The sequence below is a fragment of the Mus caroli genome, unplaced genomic scaffold (genome assembly GCF_978045245.1).
Source record: "Mus caroli unplaced genomic scaffold, Mus_caroli_1 scaffold_2, whole genome shotgun sequence".
NCBI lineage: Eukaryota > Metazoa > Chordata > Mammalia > Rodentia > Muridae > Mus > Mus caroli.
This window is the reverse complement of record NW_028227257.1, coordinates 51,120,467-51,141,605: the sequence shown is the minus strand read 5'-3', so window position 1 is coordinate 51,141,605 and position 21,139 is coordinate 51,120,467. Positions and strand designations below refer to the sequence as shown.

The 21,139-nt window shown below is 42.9% G+C and overlaps 1 protein-coding gene across 2 annotated transcripts in view; it reads left to right on the top strand.

The window, feature by feature from the left end:
* The window catches only part of Tmem87b (transmembrane protein 87B), a 35,886-nt gene extending 24,659 nt beyond the window's left edge, over positions 1 to 11,227 (top strand). For both annotated transcript variants that reach the window (XM_085834261.1, XM_085834259.1), the window contains exons 14-19: positions 271 to 374; positions 3,307 to 3,380; positions 5,250 to 5,320; positions 7,539 to 7,591; positions 8,897 to 8,927; positions 9,883 to 11,227. In XM_085834261.1, coding sequence (XP_085690387.1) covers positions 271 to 374; positions 3,307 to 3,380; positions 5,250 to 5,320; positions 7,539 to 7,591; positions 8,897 to 8,927; positions 9,883 to 9,942 — 393 coding nt within the window. In that variant the 3' untranslated portion in view covers positions 9,943 to 11,227. The remainder of the gene's footprint in view (positions 1 to 270; positions 375 to 3,306; positions 3,381 to 5,249; positions 5,321 to 7,538; positions 7,592 to 8,896; positions 8,928 to 9,882) is intronic.
* Positions 11,228 to 21,139: the final 9,912 nt, after the last annotated feature.

Below are 21,139 nucleotides of genomic sequence, written 5' to 3'. Positions count from 1 at the left end.
TTTTCTGCTTAAAGTTCTAAGTCCCAGTTTTGATTTTTTTTCCCTAAATCTTTTCTGTTGGTCCTAAAATTTTGTGAAGGGAAATATGCATGCTTTTTAGAAACAATGCTTACAATGTAGGTTTCCTTAGAAGAAAATTATTGCATGTTTATTTACAAGGAAAGTTTGCCAGCTGGAGAGGTCTCAGGCCTGCCTGAGTACGGTTTGGATGGGACACTTGCACCTTTATCAGAAGGTTGATGTTTTGTGTTTGGATTCTCCTCACTCTAGGACTGGATGGAGCTGTGGGTTGACGATGCATTTTGGAGCTTCCTCTTTTCACTCATCCTTATTGTGATAATGTTCTTATGGAGGCCATCAGCAAATAATCAGAGGTAACCAACATGGGGGAATATGCCTTGGAAGCACTTGCTGGTTGTTTTCTGTGGTGTTGAAAACAGTAGGAGGCACAGCTCACAGAAAACATTAGGAAATCCAGAATTGGTAAACACGATACTTTTTTTTATTCTTCAAAGGAAGAAAATGACTGACACCCATTTACCCAGGAAGCTGCACTAGATGCTAACAGCCTGGTGATGTTTTTGTTATTCTAGTGGAGCCAGCCTTCACTTGAATCCCCCCAAATCCTGAGCATTGCTTAGGCCCTTATGAAAGAGGTCCCATGTACTTTGCATCTTCCATCGATTGAATCTGTCTTTTGCCAGTTATCCTGAACGCTGCTTATTGTAAAAGTTCTAGGTGCTTTACTACTTTGCAGGGGAGTTTTGATGTAGCCATCCCTAAAGCTTTGTTATGATAATTGTCATGTGGAGACTTTTTCCCCCAAAGTTTTACTGTGCTTAAATATGTGAGAAAAATAAACCTTAAGGTCAGACTCTGAAAGTGTTGACCCAGCACCTGCTAAAGTAGTCCTGACCCAAGTCATTCTCCACCTCACACCTCACAGCCGTGAGGGAACTACTGGCCTTGATAGTTGCAGGGACCCTGACAGAGCACACAGAGAGAGACTGTCAGAAAGTACTTTGTTTTTAAGCAGTTGTGTAGTCAAGTGAGACAACCGGCATAACGGATAGAAGACTGTGAGATAGAAGCATTAAGTAAGCAGTCCTGGAGGTAGATGAGGACTCTGAAGAGCTGGACTTTACAGTATAGCTCTAAGATAGAGTTAGCACCTGACAGACTAGGCTAGGAAAGAGTGTGCACTTGGGAGGACGTGTGGAAAAGTCATGGTGCATAGCAGCCAAGGACGGTGTGCTATTCTGTTGGTGCAGCAGGGGCAGTGCTCTTACCACACACTTAAAAGTGCTTTGGGCTTAGTAGTTTTTCTTCAGAGTTTAGAATATTTGCATAGACTTTACTAGCTAAGTATCTTAATCTGAAATCCAGAATGCTCAGTCAGAAAGTTCTAGAGTGCCTGACCTGATGCTCAGACAGGTATGCAGTTTGAGATTCTAGATAATCAGTCTTTTTTTTTCCGAGACAGGGTTTGTCTGTATAGCCCTGGCTGTCCTGGAACTCACTCTAGACCAGGCTGGCCTTGAACTTGGAAATCCACCTACCTTTGCCTCCCAAGTGCTGGGATTAAAGGCATGTGCCACCACTGCCCGGCTCAGTCTATTTTTTATTTCAGGAAATCTGGGCAGGGAGAGCAGGGCTTTATATCACAGGGCTGAATGTGAGTTCAGAAAGCTGTACTGTAGACTGTAGTAGCCAGCCCACCTTCTCCAAGGAGTCAACTACTGAGTTCCTTATGTACCCCTCTAGGGAAAATGAAATGGGCATTCTAGGACGTGTGTTTCCTTCGGTTTTCAATGAGTAGTCTAGTAGGCCAGGAGCAGTTCAGCTGGGGAAGGTCTCGACCTCAGACTTGTAGACCTGAGCTCACTGCCGGGACCTACGTGCTGGAAGTAGAGAAACAACTCCTGAAAGTTGCCCTTTGACCTCCAGTTGTGCGAGCACATTCATGTACATGTACACACACTACGAAATAGGATAAAAATGTTTTAAATGACTGGACATGTTGGGGCATACCTTTAATCAGACGAGGCAGAAGCAGGTGGGTCTGTGTAAGTTAAAGGCCAGCCTGGGATACATGGCAAGACCTTGTCTTTAAAAGAACTTTTTAAAAAAATAAATACTAAAGCCGGGCGTGGTGGCGCACGCCTTTAATCTCAGCACTTGGGAGGCAGAGGCAGGCGGATTTCTGAGTTCGAGGCCAGCCTGGTCTACAGAGTGAGTTCCAGGACAGCCAGGACTATACAGAGAAACCCTGTCTCGAAAAACCAAAAAAAAAAATAAATAAATAAATAAAAATAAATAAATAAATAAATAAATGAATAAATACTAAAGATAAAATAGTCATATAATCATGTACTGTTCTGTACCTTTCTTTGAAAAATTACTTCTATCTCATACTGTGGATAGATGCATCACAGTAACCGAAGGCTGTTCAGTATTTTGTAATGTGAGTGGATATATATCTACATATATATGTGTGTGTGTATACCTATATATGTATATTCAAAAATAGTAGACATTTTGTTATTAGATTTTTGCTATTATCAATAGTGATTTCTGAATTCTTTTGGAGGTACTTTTCTAGTGTGCAAAAAGGACCTTTACTTTGAAAGATATGGCCCAAAAGACCTTAGGAAAGATTGTCTCTTCAACATGCCTCACATGTGATTTATTTAATATATGTTGTATTTAATAATTAAAATACAAAAATGTCTAGAGGATTCTAAGATGTGTTTATTTAAATATAGACTCATTTGGTAATGATGAAATGAAACACCAGCCCTCTAAACACAATGCTCTTTGTTCACTTATAAACCTCTTCTCCTTGAGGGCTGGAGAGATAGCTCAGTGGTTCAGGGCACTGGCTGTTTACCCTCTTGCAGACGATGCGAGTTTAGCTCTCACTACCCATGCAGTGGCTCACAACCACCTGTAAGTTCAGTTCTAGGGCATCTGATGCCTTTTTCTGGCCTCTGCAGACACCAGGCATGAAGTGTACTTAAATATATGCAGGTGACACTCATAAATAAACCTTTCAATTTCTTCCTTGCTATACTGGATACTGTGTAGAAATAAATTTTGTCATCAACAGTATTTTTGAGAAGGTATTTGATCTTATCACCTTTAATATCACTAATCAAATTAGCACCCTCTTCTCATGAGGGAAAATGCTAAAATGTGGTGGGCAGGGGGTTCGTTATCTTAGTGCATAAGAAACTTGGACAATACTGTTTTTTATATGCAGTGGCTGACAGTGATCAGGTTTAAAGGCTCCTTTGTTTTATTTAGGTATGCCTTCATGCCCTTGATAGATGACTCTGATGATGAAGTTGAGGAATTCATGGTAACATCTGAAAATTTAAGTGCGTGATATGTGGTTTTTGGTTTTTGGTGGTTTTTTTTTTTTTTTTAATGACTATTGTACATATTTTAACAGAAAGAAATTTTTACTTGAGATGCAAGGTCACATACATTTCAAATTTTTTCCTATGAGAACTAGAGAGATGTCTCAGCCTCTAAAGTATTTATTTGCCTTGCAAACATGAGGACATGAGTTCAGTCCCCAGAACAATTTTAACATTGGTATTTTAAAAAACAAGCAAACAAAAAAGCTGGGCATGGTAGCATGTCTATGTAGCCCCCGTGCTGGGGAAGACAGATCACTGGAGCTCACTTGCCAGCCAGACTGGCCTTCTTGGCTGATTCCAGGCTACTGTAGGTAGGTGCCACCTAGGGAACAACACCAGAGGTTTTTGTCCTCTGGTCTCTAACACACACACACACACACACACACACACACACACACACACACCACACACACCCATACACTGGTGAGGTGGCTCAGGAGTGTTTGCTGTGCACATAACTTGAGTTTGGTTCCCAGCACCTGTATAAGAGTCAGGTGTTACACCATTGCTAGAGTGGGGAGGGAGAAGGGCAGTGTAAACAGGCAGGTCTGTAGCGCTTGCTAGCCAGCCAGTCTTCCTGAAACAGTGAACTCTAGGCTAAGTGAGACACACCCCTGAAAAAAAGAAATAAGGTAGAGAATGATAAAGAAAAATTCCATCAAAAGGTTATGCACATGGTAATCAGTGGACTGGAACAGACAGGGTGCACATTGAAAATGCTCACTGTTGTCAGTAATCCGGGACATACAAGATAGCAGTGAGCTGCTCCAACCCCACACCACTATACACGGTACAGCCAGCATGACTGAGAGCCAGTTAAAGAGAATATATCACATTCTATGGACTTCAAATCATGGACAGTGCAGTCTCTTTTAGAGGAGTTTGACCTGCATATTCATACCACATAGACACATATGCATATTTTTAAATACCTAAAAAATAAAAAGCTCTCATCATATATGAAGAAAATAATTTCATATCATATATAATAACCATACATTGCTGCTTATATGTCAAGCAAGTAAAAAATTTCCAAGATGTGTATGTATGTGTGTGTGTTGGAGTGCTAGTGATGAAATCTAGGGCTTCACACATTCTAGGCAAATGTTACCTCTGAGATATATCGCAAGCCCCCAGAGATGTTTTATTTTCAAAATACAGTAAGTTGCACACATTTTTTAATCCTTAAACTTTGAAGTAAATCGAATTGGGGGACACATGTATGCTTGAGCTCCTCCACAGGTACATTTTAGAGCAGCAAGTTGAAAACCTGGAGGACACTGCTCAGGTCAGGGGCAGAAAGGCAGATACCACATGATATTATAGAGAGAGAGAAGCCAAAACTGTTGATCTCAGGTGCAGAGATAAAAAAGGTTGAGGCAAGGAGAAAAGCAGGAACAATAGTAGACAACAGTTGCTTAAAAGAGACAGAATTCTAGCTAGACAAGAGGACAAGGCCTCGTGGTTATACAATAGGGTGACTATAGTAGCTCATTGTCTTCAAAATAGCTTCAACTCCAGTACAAAGAAATTATCATTTTGAAGTGACATAATCACCCTACTGTGCACTGACACACTGTGTATTATGTGGGTCAAAATACTACTGTACCCGTAAATTGTTAATTGTTGAATATCAATTCAGAAGCCTACTAGCTTTTCCTTTGCTTCTTTTTAATTTCTGAAATGGCATATGAAGCTCCTCCTCTGGCCAAAGTGTCTACTCCTAACTTGCTTTTAAAAAATAATCATTTTTCTTATTGGGGTATTAAGCGTGAAGTTATAATTTTCTAATCTTTTATATGTCTCTGATGTTTCTCATTGTAGCTGAGGGAATAAAACTAAGAGCCTCAAAAACGGTTTCAAATGGAACAGCTAAACCTACTTCTGATAATTTCGTGAGTATCTGTATTTAGTAGTCTTTGTCTAACACTTTAGAGTCTGTTTCCATGCCAGAGTCACTGATTGTCAAGGGAGGTTTTGCTGAGGTGTGTTTTTAAATCAGCTGTTTCCACCCGAGGTGCAAGTTGAGGCCATGATGCAGTGCTGCTGTTGTCTGTCCTCATCTGTCGGACTGGGCTTGGCCAACAGCCCCAGCCCAGTGCTGCTATATCTGAGTGCATGGCTAGCCAGGGCTCTACCAGGTCCATCCCAGACTGAGGCTTTGTCTTGGTAAAAGAAAGGCAGTGGTGGCTTTTAAGCATATCCAAGCCATCTCTTTTGAAGCCTCCTTGGGTACAGTACAGATGGTTACATGTTGGGAAAAGGACTTCGTATGTCCCATTCACTTTTCAAAGCAACAGACTTCTTAAACCCTTGAGAGCATGAGTAAACTATAGAGTATAGGGCAGGGATGAGTTTATAAGTTATTTTATTTATTTTTATGTATATGTATGTATGTGTACCACATGTGTGCCTGGTGCCCTCTGGTCAGAGCCTGGAACCTCTGGAACCAGTTATGCCTGGTTGTGAGCCACCAGTTGGGTGAACCCAGAGCTCACTATACAGATCAGACTTGCTTCAGTCTGTCTGCTTTGCCTCCTGAGTGCTGGGATTAAAGGTCTGCACTGCCACACCTGGCTCAGAGATGAGCCTTAGAACACCTTATGGGTGCAGGCCGTGCCAGAAGTGATGGTGATGGTAGTTAAGCAGGGTGAAGCCTTACACACTCTTACACTCTGCTGCCTTGGAATGACACTATATAAAAAGGACATGTTGTGTGGGAGTCCCCAGGGCAGGTACTGAATGACAACACTGCCCTTATTTTTATTTTTGGCTGCCTGTGAAATGTATTCTTTGAGTGGTTTCATGGTAATTTAAAAGCTCTAGTTTTTTTCACCTGGTATTAGTGTGCAGGTAGAGAGCACCCTAATCTGAAAATTCAGAGTTCCCCAATTTGTGAGCACCAGCTTGAGACTACAAGTGGGAAAACTATTTTGACGCTTGGTTTCATCTACCTGACTCTTACAAAGACTGTGTACAACTGTCCTCGGCCTCTCACATAAAGTGTCTGGATTATAAATGAAGTTTATGTTTCACCTTGGCTCCCATCCCTGTGCTGTCTCATCATGCATGTGCAAGTACTCGGAGATAGCAGACGTGAGGCCTGAACTCCTTCTTGCCCGGAGAGTTCTCACTGCGGGATACTTACTGTCGGGCTTGCTAGGCATTTGCCTTCTGCTGACATCTATCAGTTTATTTAAAGTTCACCACTCACAAACACATCGGAGACTTTTTACCCACTTTCCTAAACTAAGGGTTGCCTTTTGATCAGAAATTAGAGGTCTTAATTTTCATTACTAATTTCTACCTGGAAACCACTCACAGAAATGGGCTCAATTGTCTTGTCTCAGTCAGCAGAGTGCTTAGTGCTGCAATTAGACCAAACCAGGTAGTCAGGTATGCAGGGAAGAAAAATTGCATTTATTTTACTCTCTTATTTCTCTTTTCTAAGTATAACTATAAGTCAATTCTTATTAGAAAAGAAAAACATCTGACTACCCCAGCTGATTGGCTTTTTTGGGGGGAGGGGGTTTACTTGTTTGTTTGTTTGTTTGTTTGTTTCTTAAGACCAGGGTTTCTGGCCTCAAACTCACAGAGATCCACCTGCTTCTGCCTCTTGAGTGCTGTGATGAAAGGCATGCACTGCCACTGCCTGGCCTGATTGCCTCTCTTGTCTCCTGTGGGAATATGAACACAAGCGGAGGTGCTCTGCTCAGTGCTTTGCAAGGTTAGAGCATTGCCCAGTATAGGATAAACTCAAATCATTTTTACAAAGTCGGCATAATGAGGGGTAGAAGCAAGAAAATCAAAATAAACCTTTGCTATTTTCGGTCTTACAAATCAATTCTGCATTTTTATTTTGACTTCTTGGGACAAAAAGAAAAAGAACAATTATGTTCTTAGCTAAAACCAAGAAACAGAAAAATCAGCAATTTTCTGTCTATTTATGAAACATTGCACTTGGTATATGGTGCCTACTCCGGGTTCTAGAGCACATAAAACAACAGACTCTATGCATCTGATGTAAGTACTTAAACTTACAGACATGGTGCCAGAAACTACGTTCTCAGCTAAGATGTAGCAAAAACTAAATATAAATATTTATTTCTACAGGATGAAGATTTGAAGTGGGTGGAAGAAAACATCCCCTCTTCGTTCACAGATGTGTAAATATCCTGTTCAAATCTAGACTTCAGGCTCTGGCTTAAGGGGATTTCACTCAGTGTATCTCAGGGCGGGTGCGTGAGTGTGTGTGTGTGTGTGTGTGTGTGTGTGTGTGTGTGTGAGCATGAGCATGCATGTGTGCATGTCTGAATGTGTGTGTGTGCACATGTGTGAGTATATATGAACAAGTATTCATGTGTGTGTGTATATATGTATGTATATGTGTATATGAATGGATGGATATAGGATCCAATCACTACTTCTTAGAGAGCGGAACATGGCCTTGACCCCTTTCTCTGCCTTTCCATTGTACAGCCATTTCAAGTCACCATGTTGGTGGCATACTTAACCACTGAGCTGTCTCACCAGCCTGGGCTTTGAAGGCTTCAGAAGGAAGCTGCAGTTGTAATATCCATCCCTGTGTGTTATGTGGGCTGTGTTTTATGTGGCAGTTTTATTTGTTTATGTATTTGCTTTATCTTTCCCCTAGCTTCAAGGTTCTTTATAATTCATCCCTAAATGTTGGGAAATTTAGATGTGTTTATGTCTGCCATAGCAGGTAAAGGCGCCCGCTGCCAAGCCTGCCAGCCTGAGTTCAATTGCAGGGACTCACAGGGGTGAAAGGCAGGAACCAGCTTCTGTGTAGCCCTCTGACTTCCACACCCGTGGTCCAGGCACACACACCTACTCACACAAACAGTAAACCAACACATCTCTAAACAGATACTCTCCATAAAAAAGAAATACTACCTTTGAATAACGTGGTACTCTCCTCATTTTCATAAGAGCACAAAATGTGAGTTTTCTAGTTAAATAACAGATCATCACTCAGATACCAGTAGCAAAGGGTTAAGAAATAAATGGGGTGGGGTGGGAGTGTGTGGAATACTTGTGAGTTTGTAGGCAGCTGCCCCATATGCAGTAGAACTGCACCTGTACTAGCTTGTTTCTATTTAAAGTTCAGATTTTTAAAATATTTCTGTTAACTTTAGACTGAACATTTTTAAAGGAATACACATTCTGGAAAACACAAATCCTAGGTAGATGCCAGTGAGGTTTTTAAATAAGTCCCTTTATGTAATCAAAAAGTAGAACACTGCCGGTATCCCAAACCCTGGGCCCTCCCAGATGCCCTGCTGCCCCACGGCTCTGACTGTAGAGTCTAAAGGATTTTAAGTGGCTCATCTGATGCTTCTAGAGAACTCACACTAGTGAGCCTGGGTGCTCCATTCTTGGCCATTGTCCCAGTAGGTTTTCGTTGACTCTCAGGCCTGTATGAGTGACACTGTCCTTGTCTCTTGTTTCAGAGCTCTCCCAGTGTTAGTGGACTCAGATGAGGTAAACTTTATGTTGCTTATTTTCCTAGAGCTGTTTCCATTTTCACAGTGTATTTTAGAAGCTAATTCTAAAAATAACTTTTTGAAGAAATGACTGGTTGAGCAAGTGGCAGGAGATAGAGAGCCGGCTGAGGTCGGAAGGGTTGTGGGCAAAGCCTCACTGCAGGCAAAGAAGCAGGCTCAAAGCTGCTGGGTGTAATGACGGGAAGAAGCATTTCATGAGATTTTGTTTGAAAGTCTTCTTTAAGGCTTTATGTGTCCGTTGTTTAGATTTTGAAACTGTGTAGATAACTTATTGGAATGGTTTCCAGCTTTACTTTCTAAGCATGAAATTTAAATAAAGGTTTTGGGAGGAAAAGTTAATTATGGGTCATCTGGACATTGCAGAGTAGCCCAGGGTAGGGCACACCTGCAGTATATGGACTAAGAGATAGATGACAAAGCATTGCTCGTGCAGAGGTGGTGCGCAGCACGTTGGCTGTAGAGTGACAGCTGAGACACGTTGGCTGTAGAGTGACAGCTGAGAGGGAAGTGGTTCTGGAGTAGTGCCATGTTCTCTGTGGGCAGCAGGGTGGGTGGACGATCTGTAACCTGCAGGGATGTGTGCGAGGCCACTTAGTGCTGCACTTACATTGGTTTGATAATAACTACGGATTCAGTAGCATGAGACAAGTTTGTCACATGAGGTCCCTGTTAGCTACAGTTCTGCCTCTCACAGAGAACCTAAACTCATTTGCTAGGAAGAAGGAAGCTGACCTTTCCAGTCTCTGCTAATAATTGACCTACTGTATTAGTGGGGTGCAGGGGCTGGGGAGTGGTAGCATGGTTTTTATCTAATACTTCCCTAAATTTAGGTCTATTAAAAAGATTAAATAGTGACTTGTTAGATTAGAACATTTTTGTAGGTTCTAGATCTAGCACCAGCATTTGACACCTGTCTTATTTTTTTTTTCCAGGAAATTATGACCAGATCTGAAATAGCTGAAAAAATGTTCTCTTCAGAAAAGATAATGTGATCAGGGCCCCAGTGGGTCCAGTGTGTGCAGGAGCACAGTCAGGTGATGGGAAAAGCCTGGCTCTCATCAAAACTGACAGCTTCACTATGATACGTGTTTCCCTTTGTTGTCTTGGATCTGTGTATGCAGATGAAGAATTCAGGAGTGGGAGGGTCTGCCGCCCTCAGAAAGCCATCTTTAAAACTAACTTATACAGTCAGCTTCATTGCCGTTAAGTTGCCTGATTTGGAAACAATTTAAGAAGTTAACAACATGTGCTCAGACGCCTCTTAGGCGGCAGCACAGGCAGGCAGGTTGTGTGTCTCAGTTTTCTCTGGACAAACGAATCTGTAGCTGGGCTGGTGGCACACCACTGATAATCGGATCTCTGTAAATTCAAAGCCACGCCTGGTCTACGTAGTTCTGGGACAACCAGAGAGAGCTACATAGTGAGACCCTGCCTCAAAAAAACAAAAACCAAAAAGAAAAAGAAAAGAGAAGAATATCTGTGAGCATTCCTTCCCCTCGCCTTCAAGATAACATGATTCTCCTGAATGCTAACACAGTGCTGTTCATCTTTTGTAGTGATAATTTTATTTGATTTTTTATACTGAAGTGACAATATTGGAACTTGAGCATGCTCATATATTTAATCTTGTCCCTTTCATTGGTGTACACAAATCTCTTGTTTGTAAATACCACCATGCACTACACATCACGGAGTCTGAGCTTGGGAACACGTGTGGGCAAAGAGAGACGTCTTGAGGGTACGTCCAAAGACTTGCAGGCCACAGGTACACGTGCTGCTGCTACTTCTGCTGTGAACCTGGCCATGTGACTCCCCTACAGCACTTTATCCCAGCCCGGATGCACTGTTTCTTGTGAGCCTTGTGGAGACTTGTGAGATACACAGACATCTAACCTTACCATGCATCAACATGTACTTAACCAGCTCTCAGCCATACCTTACACCGTGTTGTTCAATTATGTTTATAATGTATGATTGAAAGTTTCTATTCTAATAGTTTTTGAATATAGAATGTTCTAGACTTGAAAGGCACTTGAATGTAGAGTGAAAATGTGAACGTTTTGCCACGTTCGTGACCAAAGATACCAGGCTGTTGGACATGTAATGTGGTAATGACAGGCAGGGTCTTATATGCCTTCTCTCTGGAGGACTTCTGCCCTGTGAGTTAGAATAACTTGGGATAATTGAGAAAACATGAAAATGACAAGGAAGAGCACTATCCATAGCCTATGATGATTTTTCACTGTGGCACCACAAAACAAACGGTTTTCTTTCAAATGCCTACTTTCTGAGTTTATTTCCTGCGTACTCGTTTCAAAAGGGTTGGCAGTGACATATTTCTATAGTTGCGTGTCCGTTTTAGGTTTGTCATAGTCCACCTTGTAACCCAGTTCTGTGAAAACTGGAGATGTCTTGCAGGGGGAGGAGCATTGCAGAGTGTCACCGTGTAGCTCTGGCTGAGGATGGACTTGCGAACCCCTTGCTAAGACTCTAGGCATGCACTACCATGGCCTGCTTCACATTTTTAATACCCTGTCCTCACAGCATGAAGCAGCTGACCCTCAACCCACAGGTCTGCACTTGAGTATTTCTGCTTATAGCCAGCAGGAGCTACACATTGAGCAGGGTGAGTCTGCAGTTGATGGCTGGGGAAATGCTTCTGACACCACCTCAGTGGGATTTCTAAAAAACAGGCAAGACAAATAATGCTGCCTCTAGTGTAGCTCCAGACTGAAATGACTCTCTATCCAGAGAAAGTGGACTTCCATCTTAACCTCCTTAGAAGTGTTTTTGCAAGCATGTGTGTGGTGTCTGTTGCATTTACTGATAACTGCCAGGTGCTAATGTTCAGTGCCCTAAAGTGAGTATTTCTTGGGGCCCTTCTTAGCCCCAGCATGTGTCCCTGTGCTGCCACTGTAGCTGACAAGGACGGGAGGTGCACCCAGGACCTCCATGCAGCTCCTCAGCCTCCTTCCCCGTCTGCCCCAAGTCTGCAGACCACATTGGGACCTCAAGGTGCTCAGCTCAGCCTCTGTTCAGGATGCTGTAGGATGGTTCTGTTAATTGAGAGCACTAAGGATCAGGCTCCAGTTGTATTCAAGACTTCTTGTGATATAGTTCATGTTAGATTTGGAGGCATATGAAGTTTGCTTGAGACTTTTTTTCGTGCTTTGAATTAGGTTAATATTTAAAAATCTGCCTTTGGGGGTATTTATTACATTTCAGTAAGAAACAGGAGGTGGAAATTGTAAGCTTGGGAGTTGGTAGGATACTCCCATGCATTTCCTGTTTTTTGTTTGTTTGTTTGTTTTTTGGGGGTTTGTTTTTAATCTGTCCTGTGGAGAGTGCCACCTGTATCATGGTACATCATGTTTATACTACTACGTCAAGATTAACCTTAAAGTATACATACAGAGTTGATTTTTATACCCTCTTGAAGGTTTGGAGCTATTGCCCTGGCTGTATATGACTGAAGCTGAGAGAGATCATGCTACGTTTTGTCTCTCGTTCTGATATTTGTGTCTTTGTATGATTGACAGCATGCAGTAAGCAATATAAAACACCAAGCCTTACGTCTATCAGAAAGAAGTTTAATATATAAAATTCTGAACATATAAATATATTTAAGTGACAAGACTAGAGTTTTAAGGAAGTGTGTACTCCAGAGCGGGGACTCAATACTGTACTCAGCAGCTTCTTCAGAATTAGGGAAACATTCATTTCCTTGGGGAGAAAGTTTAGAGATTAAAAATAGATTCTCTATTTTAAAAAGTTAAATTATAATTTGGAAGAAATTTCTTTGACTATAGAACACAGCAATTTAAAGGAATTTTGTTTGAAAATTTGTATTTTTGTGCCTTAATATTTGGTTTTTTAATAAATTGCTTTCTGACATTTGGAGATTGTTTCCTGGGATTATCTGTTAGTGCTGCCTCATGAAAATCCATAGGGGATGTGGACTCAGGAGGTGGCATGAGATGGAGTTCTTTAAAGGAGAGATGTAGCTCAAAGTCAGAAAGAAGTCCTGCCTCAAGTGTGGTACAGCAGAACATGTCATTTACAACCGAGGCTACCCTAAACATGGTGGCTTCCTGACTGTATTTGTATGTATTAGTGTGTGTCTGTGTGTGTCTCTGTCTGTCTGTCTGTCTGTCTGTCTGTCTGTCTGTCTGTCTGTCTGTCAGCTCTCAGTGATGAAATGAGAGCATCATTCATGGTGACACCATTGACTCAGTCTTTGTGAAAAGTCCGACTATGTTTAGGACTGTTGATCATGCCAGCTCTCTCAATGTTTTTAAAGATCTTTCAAAATACAGAGCAAGGTTTCTGCACACACACACTAAAACTAGAGACAGCGAGTGAATGGCCACACCAGACAAGAAGAGTGAGTGAGTTGTGGCTTGTCCACCTCTTATGCAATGGTTGCCGCTTTTGAGTTAAAGTGAAGAATTTGTGACACCAGGAAAGAACATATATGAAGCCTGAAGAGGGGCACGTGTGAGACTCTGTGCACCTATGGGAAGCAAAGCAGGACTGAACAGCAAGTTGTTGAATGGCCCACAGCCTGGGCTACCATTGAGGTTCAGCTACCATGTGATCACAGCCAGGGCCCAGCCCTTCAGAAAAATATCCATGGTCTGGAAAGATGCCCAGCAGTTGAGAGCACTTACTCTTGCAGAGGATCTGGGTTTTTTCCAGCACCCACGTGGCAGCTCACAACTGTCTTTAACTCTAATCCCAAGGGATCAAATGCTTTCCTCTGCCCTTAGAGCACTATATACCCTGTGCATGCAACGCACCTATGTGCAAGCAAAACATTCATATAGTATATAGGTCTTTTTAGAAATCAGATTTTAGTCAGGCATGCCTTTAATCCCAGCACTCGGGAGGCAGAGGCAGGCGGATTTCCAAACCAAAAAAAAAAAAAAAATCAGATTTTAAAAAGTTATCTGAGCTAGGCATAGTGGCACATACCTTTAATTCCAGCATTCTGGATACAGAGGAAGGGGGATATCTGTGAGTTTGAGTCTAGCCTGGTCTGCTGAGTGAGTTCAAGGACAGCCAGTGCTACACAGAGAAACCCTGTCTTGAAAAACAAAACTGCCAACAGTTGTAGGTGGGTGAGGTAGGAAGAGCAGCCCTGCCTGCTCTGCAGCCCTGCCTCCTCTGTATGGCTCTGAGGACCCCACGGTTTATTTCCATCTGTGAAAGCAAGACACATCGTCTGCAGCCACCCAAAGGGCTGGCAGCTTCCAGAAATGGGGAACCTGGCTTCTGAGTATAGTGTCTTATAGTCATATGGCCACACCAGTCTGTCTGCCAGTTAGTCTAGAAAGTGACATGTCATGGGCCTACCACTGTTCTAGCTCTGTAGAACACAACTAATACTAGGTTGGTTAGGGTAGTAGACGATGGGCAACTTGAAGCTCTGTCCCTGCTTCTCTGTTTTCCTACAGTTTTCTTTAAAAGGGAAGCACATTAAAAATAAATACATAAAACATGACAGCACCTTAAGTGTGTGTGTGTGTGTGTGTAAATAAAATCTGGGTGTGTGGTGGAGCATGTCTTTAATCTCAGCACTCCTAAGGCAGAGGCACGTGGATCTCAGTGAGTTTAAGGACAACTTGTTCTAAAGATTTATTTATTATTATATGTAAATATACTGTAGCCGTCTTCAGACACACCAGAAGAGGGCATCAGATTCTATTACAGATGGTTATGAGCCACCATGTGGTTGCTTGAATTTGAACTCAGGACCTTCAGAAGAGCAGTCAGTGCTCTTAACCACTGAGCCATCTCACCAGCCCTTTTTATTTTATTTTAAAGATTTATTATTTATTAGACGACTTGTTCTAAATAGAGAGTTGTAACTAGCCAGAATGACATAGTTGAGACCCCATCTCAAAAACAAAACAAAAGTGCAGCCAAGAAAACCCATGATACCAGAAACATGAAGAGCCAGTGTGGCCTTGGGCACCAGTCGCAAAGTGCATCGTCTGTAAACAGGTGTAATGTGACTGCTTCGTAGCCAGCCTGGAGCTGTCGTGGGGGGACATGGAAACACAGAGGGCAAGCCTGGGCTGTTTTGGTAACAACTTAGGAGGGTTGAGAGTATTTTCAGGGTTCCAGACTTTGTTCACTGCTGTACCACCCAAGTTTCAAGGAAGCACATTATTATAACTTCCCCCTGGAATAAAGATGAGAGTCATAGAGATTAACCAGCTTGCTGAGAGTCACCCTCCTGGCAGAGTGAAGAGGCTAGTATCATAGGAGCAGGCATTGCCTGTGAAGGTTGTCCTCAGAGTCCTGGGAAGAGGGGGAGCTGTGTTTACTTGCTAGTCAGATGTAGAGATAATACAAAAGGGACCTGGTGTGCAGCCTGTATAAAACAGCTGAAGCTGATGTGCCGGGCACATCTGAGACTGGGCCATGGGGAAGCCACAGATTTGGCTGAGACCAGTTCCACCTGAAACATCTGAAGGCTGATGTACTCATATAGAAAGGAAGTTACCCCAGGCAAATGGCCATGGATTCACTGTCAAAGTTCTACCAAAGGCTGTCCTGAGCATGAATTCAGGTGAAAATCTTGACAGTAGTTCCCCAAAATCAGCTTATACACAGGCAAACATACCCAAATTACTCAGCAGATGGTGCCAAACACCAGCTCTGAAGAATTCTTTCCTTGCCTTTAACCAACTAATAAATGCATTTTTTACTTACTAAATGTCCTTCTGCCAATTTGAAGATGAAGGAAAAGACCTTAAAGAAATTAAGCATGCTACATTTAAAAAGTGTTTATTTACTTTTGTAGACAGGTTCTCTTTACATAGCCCTGACTGCAATGGAACTCACTCTGTAGACCAGGCCGGCCTTGAACTCACAGAGTGTCCTCCAGCCTCTGCTTCCAGAGTGCTAGGATCAAAGGTGTGTACCACCACACCTGGCCTATGCTATGGACTTAAACGTTGAACTTTTAAAATCTGCTTAAGAATAGGCATGAATCCCTACATACAATCCCCAGTACCACAAAGTAATGGAGGAAGGAGCTCTACCGAGCAGGGTAGCTGGATATAGGTGTGGGGAGAGAAATGGGAAAAGGAGGTACAGGGAGAATTGACAGGGAAAGTGGTGGGAGAGGCCAATATGAAGGGAGAACAGGGAGGAAGGATAAATAGCATTAAGGGTGTTTGGAAAGCCTTAGTGAAGCATTGTTTTATATTAACTTAAAAATACATTGTGTCTACACATATTAGATGATAGATAATAGAAGATAGACAGGTAGATGATAGAGTTTGAATGAAGTTATGGCACTTAGAGTGTCAGTTCTCTTCCCCCAAAACCATAGACTAGCAAACCCCTTACTATCCAGCCTAGGAATTCTCCCTTCAAATTGCTGGTTAGTGGAAATCTAGAAGACTCCCAAAACAATATAGGCCATTGCTACTGCCCTTTGTTCTCTTACAGAACTTAAAGATGAGACCCTATTGCCGAACACACCTGTGATGGTTTGTATATGCTTGGCCCAGGGAGTGGCACTATTAGAAGGTATGGCCTTGATGGAGTAGGTGTGTCACTGGAAGTGTGAGCTTTAAGACCTTCATCCTAGCTGGAAGTCAGTCTTTCACTAGCAGCCTTCAGATGAAGATGTAGAACTCTCAGCTCCTTCGGCACCATGCCTGCCTGGATGCTCTTGCCTTGATGATAACGGACTGAACCTGTAAGCCAGCTCTAATTAAATGTTGTCCTTATAAGAGTTGCCTGGGAGAATAATCAGTGTTCCTGACCACTGAGCCATCTCCTTAACTCCCGGTATAATTTGTAGGTTCATTTAAGTATTCGCCCTAATACCAACAGGTAAATGTGATCCTTACCTCCCATGGAAGAAGCTCCTTTTGCAGTAGATAGAGACAATTCGGAAACCCACAGCCGGTCTGAGTTCAGAGAACACCCAACAAAAAGGTGCCCAGCCTTAACTTGTACAGCTACAACAGAACCCTACATCTAAAACTCAGAGAACATTGCCAAAGAAGGTGCAGAAAGACTGCAAGAGCCAGAGGTCCAGGGCATCTGCTATAGTGTCTCCTATATATGACCCATGACATCTCAACAATATGATCACCTAAACAAGCCCTGCACAATCACACCACCAGTTGACATGATGATGTAGATGGGGAAATTCTCCCAAGATTCTCCCATTAGATAAAGGACTACAGGCAAGGAATGGCTACTGAGAGAAGGGAGATCAGCCTCCTCCAAGGATGGGACTCTGGAGAGGTTATCCAGTCCCTAACAGCCTTAAACACATGGACATATGAGCAACACTAAATGGACCAAGCAGGTTGTGTTTGTGTGTATATATAAATATACATAAAAGTAATAGAGAAGAGATCATAAATTTGAAAAGGGTTGGGGCACAGGAGGAGTTGGAAGTGGGGGGAAGGTAGAATAGAAATGATGTAAGTACAGTATCATATGGAATTCTCAAAATAATATTAAATGATCTGCATACTAGGATAAATGTGGGGTGAGCTCAGGAAAGAAAAGGAAGGATAAAAATGGCTGGAAGTTTATTGTGGTGTTTAAACGAGAATGGCTCTCATCAGCTCATATGTTTGAACCAGTTGGTGGAACTGTGTGGGAAGGACTAGGAGCTGTGATCTTCTTGGAGTGAGCTTTGAGGTTTCAAAAGCCTCAGGTCATTCCCAACACCCTCTCTCTGCCTGCGGTTGACAAGTTGCCTTGGTCATGGTGTTTTATCCCCACAATACAAACGTAACTAAGACAAAAAAAAAAAAGTTAAAATAAAAGCCTTTAAGTTTTTTAAAACTTAGGCTATTAACCAGGGTTATAACAGCCAAACTACCCAAAGATATTTACTCCAGAAAAATAACTGTCAGTAAGAAGAGGAAGCAGATGGTGATTGGGCTTGCCCAGGCCCCCTTGCTCTGCCCTCAGCTCTGGCGAAGCCTTGATCTTGTCAGGCTTATGGTTGTGGTTGTGGTTTGTGTGTTGTAGCTGGATAGAACTATTGGATGCTTTCCCCGCTTGACAGCACGCATGGCTCTAGCCAATGCTATGAGGACTAGTCCTGAGGGAAGGGTTCCAGGTTGGTTTCGACACCATTTCTTTAAAGTCTTTGTCCACGGCGTGTGGTGTTTTCAGCAGTAGGGTCTTTTGGGGGAAGGCACCAAGGACAATGGCAAGAAACTATATTGTTTTGTGAGTCTCGTGGATTCTCCTGACCAACAGCTCAAAAAGGAGTAAGTGTCCCATACCAGGCACTGGGGGTTTTGTTACATACTCTATGATTTTTTTTTTAATTTGTAGGAAGGGAATATTATCGCCTCAAGTAAACTCTACGTATATATGTTATATATAACTTTAAGTAAACATAAAATGATTTCCTAGAGCTTCTTTTTTTTTTTTTTTTTTTTTTTTTTTTGGTTTTTCGAGACAGGGTTTCTCTGTATAGCCCTGGCTGTCCTGGAACTCACGCTGTAGACCAGGCTGGCCTCAAACTCAGAAATCCGCCTGCCTCTGCCTCCCAAGTGCTGGGATTAAAGGCGTGTGCCACCACCGCCCGGCTTCCTAGAGCTTCTTGAAACAGCCTTAGTCTTATTTATCCTGACTCCTTCATGTCTGGCTCTTTATTATTTAGGATGTCTTATTGGCTCTGATAAACGTTTTTATTTTCATATAAATGAGAAATGAAAAGAGGTGGAGAGCCACAAGCCCCTATTGGTACCTACTCAGGCGAGGTTTAGCTCAGCCATGTCTGACTCCAAGAATTACATCATCCACCAACTGAGCCCACTACTCTACCGCCCCCCCCCCCACGTGCATTTAGACGTCACTGTAGAAAGGCATTTGTGGGTTTTCAAAGCCTCTCTTCCCTTGGCAGACACTGAATGATGTTTGTTCTGTAATTATGACACAATGAGGTCTAGTTCTTGTTTGTCTTTTTTAAACAGGCATTTGTTTTGTAAGATTGGAAGTGGTCCTCAGGGTATGGTCAGTGGTTTCTTTGGTTTGTCCTGATGTTGTACACAGCCAGACAATGTCCTCAATGTTATACACAACTGCATGGCTTGCTGACCGATATAATGTGTGAGCATAATGTAGCACCTGGCTCAGGGCCAGGCCTGGAGTTGGCACTTGATAAATATTTGTATAATGAAGGAATTGGATGAAGTCATGGCTCTCCTGCTGAGTGATCCCCTCCCTCCTCTCGCCATATTATCCCTGGTCAGACTAGCATGCTAGGCTTTGTCCCTGAGACCTTCGGAATAGCTTCTTAGAGGTTGATGACATTTAGAGTCATGGGCAGATGCAGACCTGTGAATGTGCCCACAGCAAGACTGGCTCATGCATGGATCAGGAGAGAACCATGATATGGGCACCCTAAGGGACCATGAAGGCTCCACAGAACAGCCCTGGAATCATTGTTTGCTGCCAGTAGCCAGGTGGTCAACACAGACTTCTAAAACAAATCTTTCTCTCTTAGCCAGGAGTGATGGGGTTTCTGTAATCATAGTAAGAGCCTATCAGATAAATAAATAAATGATTAAATAAGTGAATAAATAAATAAATGTCAAGGAGTTGGTTCATTGAGTAAAATGCTTACCTTATAAGCATCAGGACCTGAGATTGAGCCCCAGAACCCATGTGTAAAAAGCCAAGCCCTGGTGGGGTATACTTCTAATCCCAGTGTTGGTAAGGCAGAGACAGGAGGATCCTGGGGCCAACCAGCCTAGCCTATTTGGCAAGTCCCAGACCAATGAGAGCTCCTGTGTCCAAAGAGAAAGGTGTCCAGTACTTTAATAATGACGCAGGAGTATGTCTCTGATCTACACGGACAGACTATTAGTAAAAATTAAGATTCAACTTTCTTCTTCTTCCTTTGCAGTCTTGCTTTCACCTCCCAAGTAATGTTACTATCGGTGAGCGCTTCCAGTGCTGACGATCCAATTCAAGTTTCACTAACATCAGTCAAGGATTCTACCAACTGTGCTACATCCTCGGTTCCTAGAACAGTTGCTTTCATTAAAACCTGGATTTGTCCTTGCCCCTAGAGGAGCAGGGGTGGAAGAAGGGCTTCTTTGGGTTCATGGATTGAGTCCAGCATGGTGGAGAAGACTTGGAGCTCATCTGGCTTCTGCTTTCCCACCTCTTCCTCAGTCCAGGCCCCCAGCCAAGGGGATGGTGCCACCCACATTCAAAAACTGTCATCTCTCCTAATTAAAACTCTCCAGGCACACTCTCTTTGCCAAGCCTAGGAGGTGTGTCTCCTACGTGATTTCAAACCCAGTCAAGCTGACAAAGGAGATTAGCCCCCACGTTGTTTCATTCTCTTCCTCTTTGAAATCTGGTGTGTCTCAGCTTTATGACTGGGGAAGGGGTAAAAGGATCAAAAAGAGGGCTTGCTCACATCTGCCCAGCCTCTAGTGTCCACTATGGAACCAGAACCGCTAAGAGTGCTTGGAAGTTGCCGTGTAAATACGGGATAGATTAAAAGTCAAAATAAATAGCCGCTCCGAGTAGAATGAAAGCTTTCATTCACGGGAGAGGCAAGCCCAGCCAGGAAACGGGTGGCTCTCTCATAGCCAGCAGACACATTGGAGACGGACACAGAAACCCACCATCTCTACAGGCTACCCTGGTTTGGCGGCTGTCCTTTCCTCTCTACCTGGACAGTGATATGCAGTGTTCTGACTGGGTCTCTCAGCAAGACTTTCAAAGCACAAGGACATGGACTTTGTTCGATCCAATGGATGGGAGGAAACAGCTCAGTGGGATTTGTTGGATAGCCAATGCTTGGGTGGCCGGCAGGTCCCATGCCCAGTGCCCCATGCTCCATGCTTTCCAGGGAACTGGCTATGGTCATATTTTAAACTCCTTCCTCAGTATGGTAGTGTTATGAGATGTCGCCTTAGGATATTTCTGAATTAGATAACTATAGTGTTCTTACAAAAGAGACCTCATGCTGCTGCTGGTGGCACATATCTTTAATCCTATCACTTGGGAGGCAGAGGCAGGAGGATCTCTGAATTCAAGGGCAGCCTGGTCTACAGAGCAAGTTCCAGAACAGCCAGAGCTACATAAAGAAACCCTGTCTCACCCTCCACCCCTTGCAGGAATCCTTATCGATCTCCTGTCTGTTCCCACAAGTGAGGATGATGTAAGCTTTAC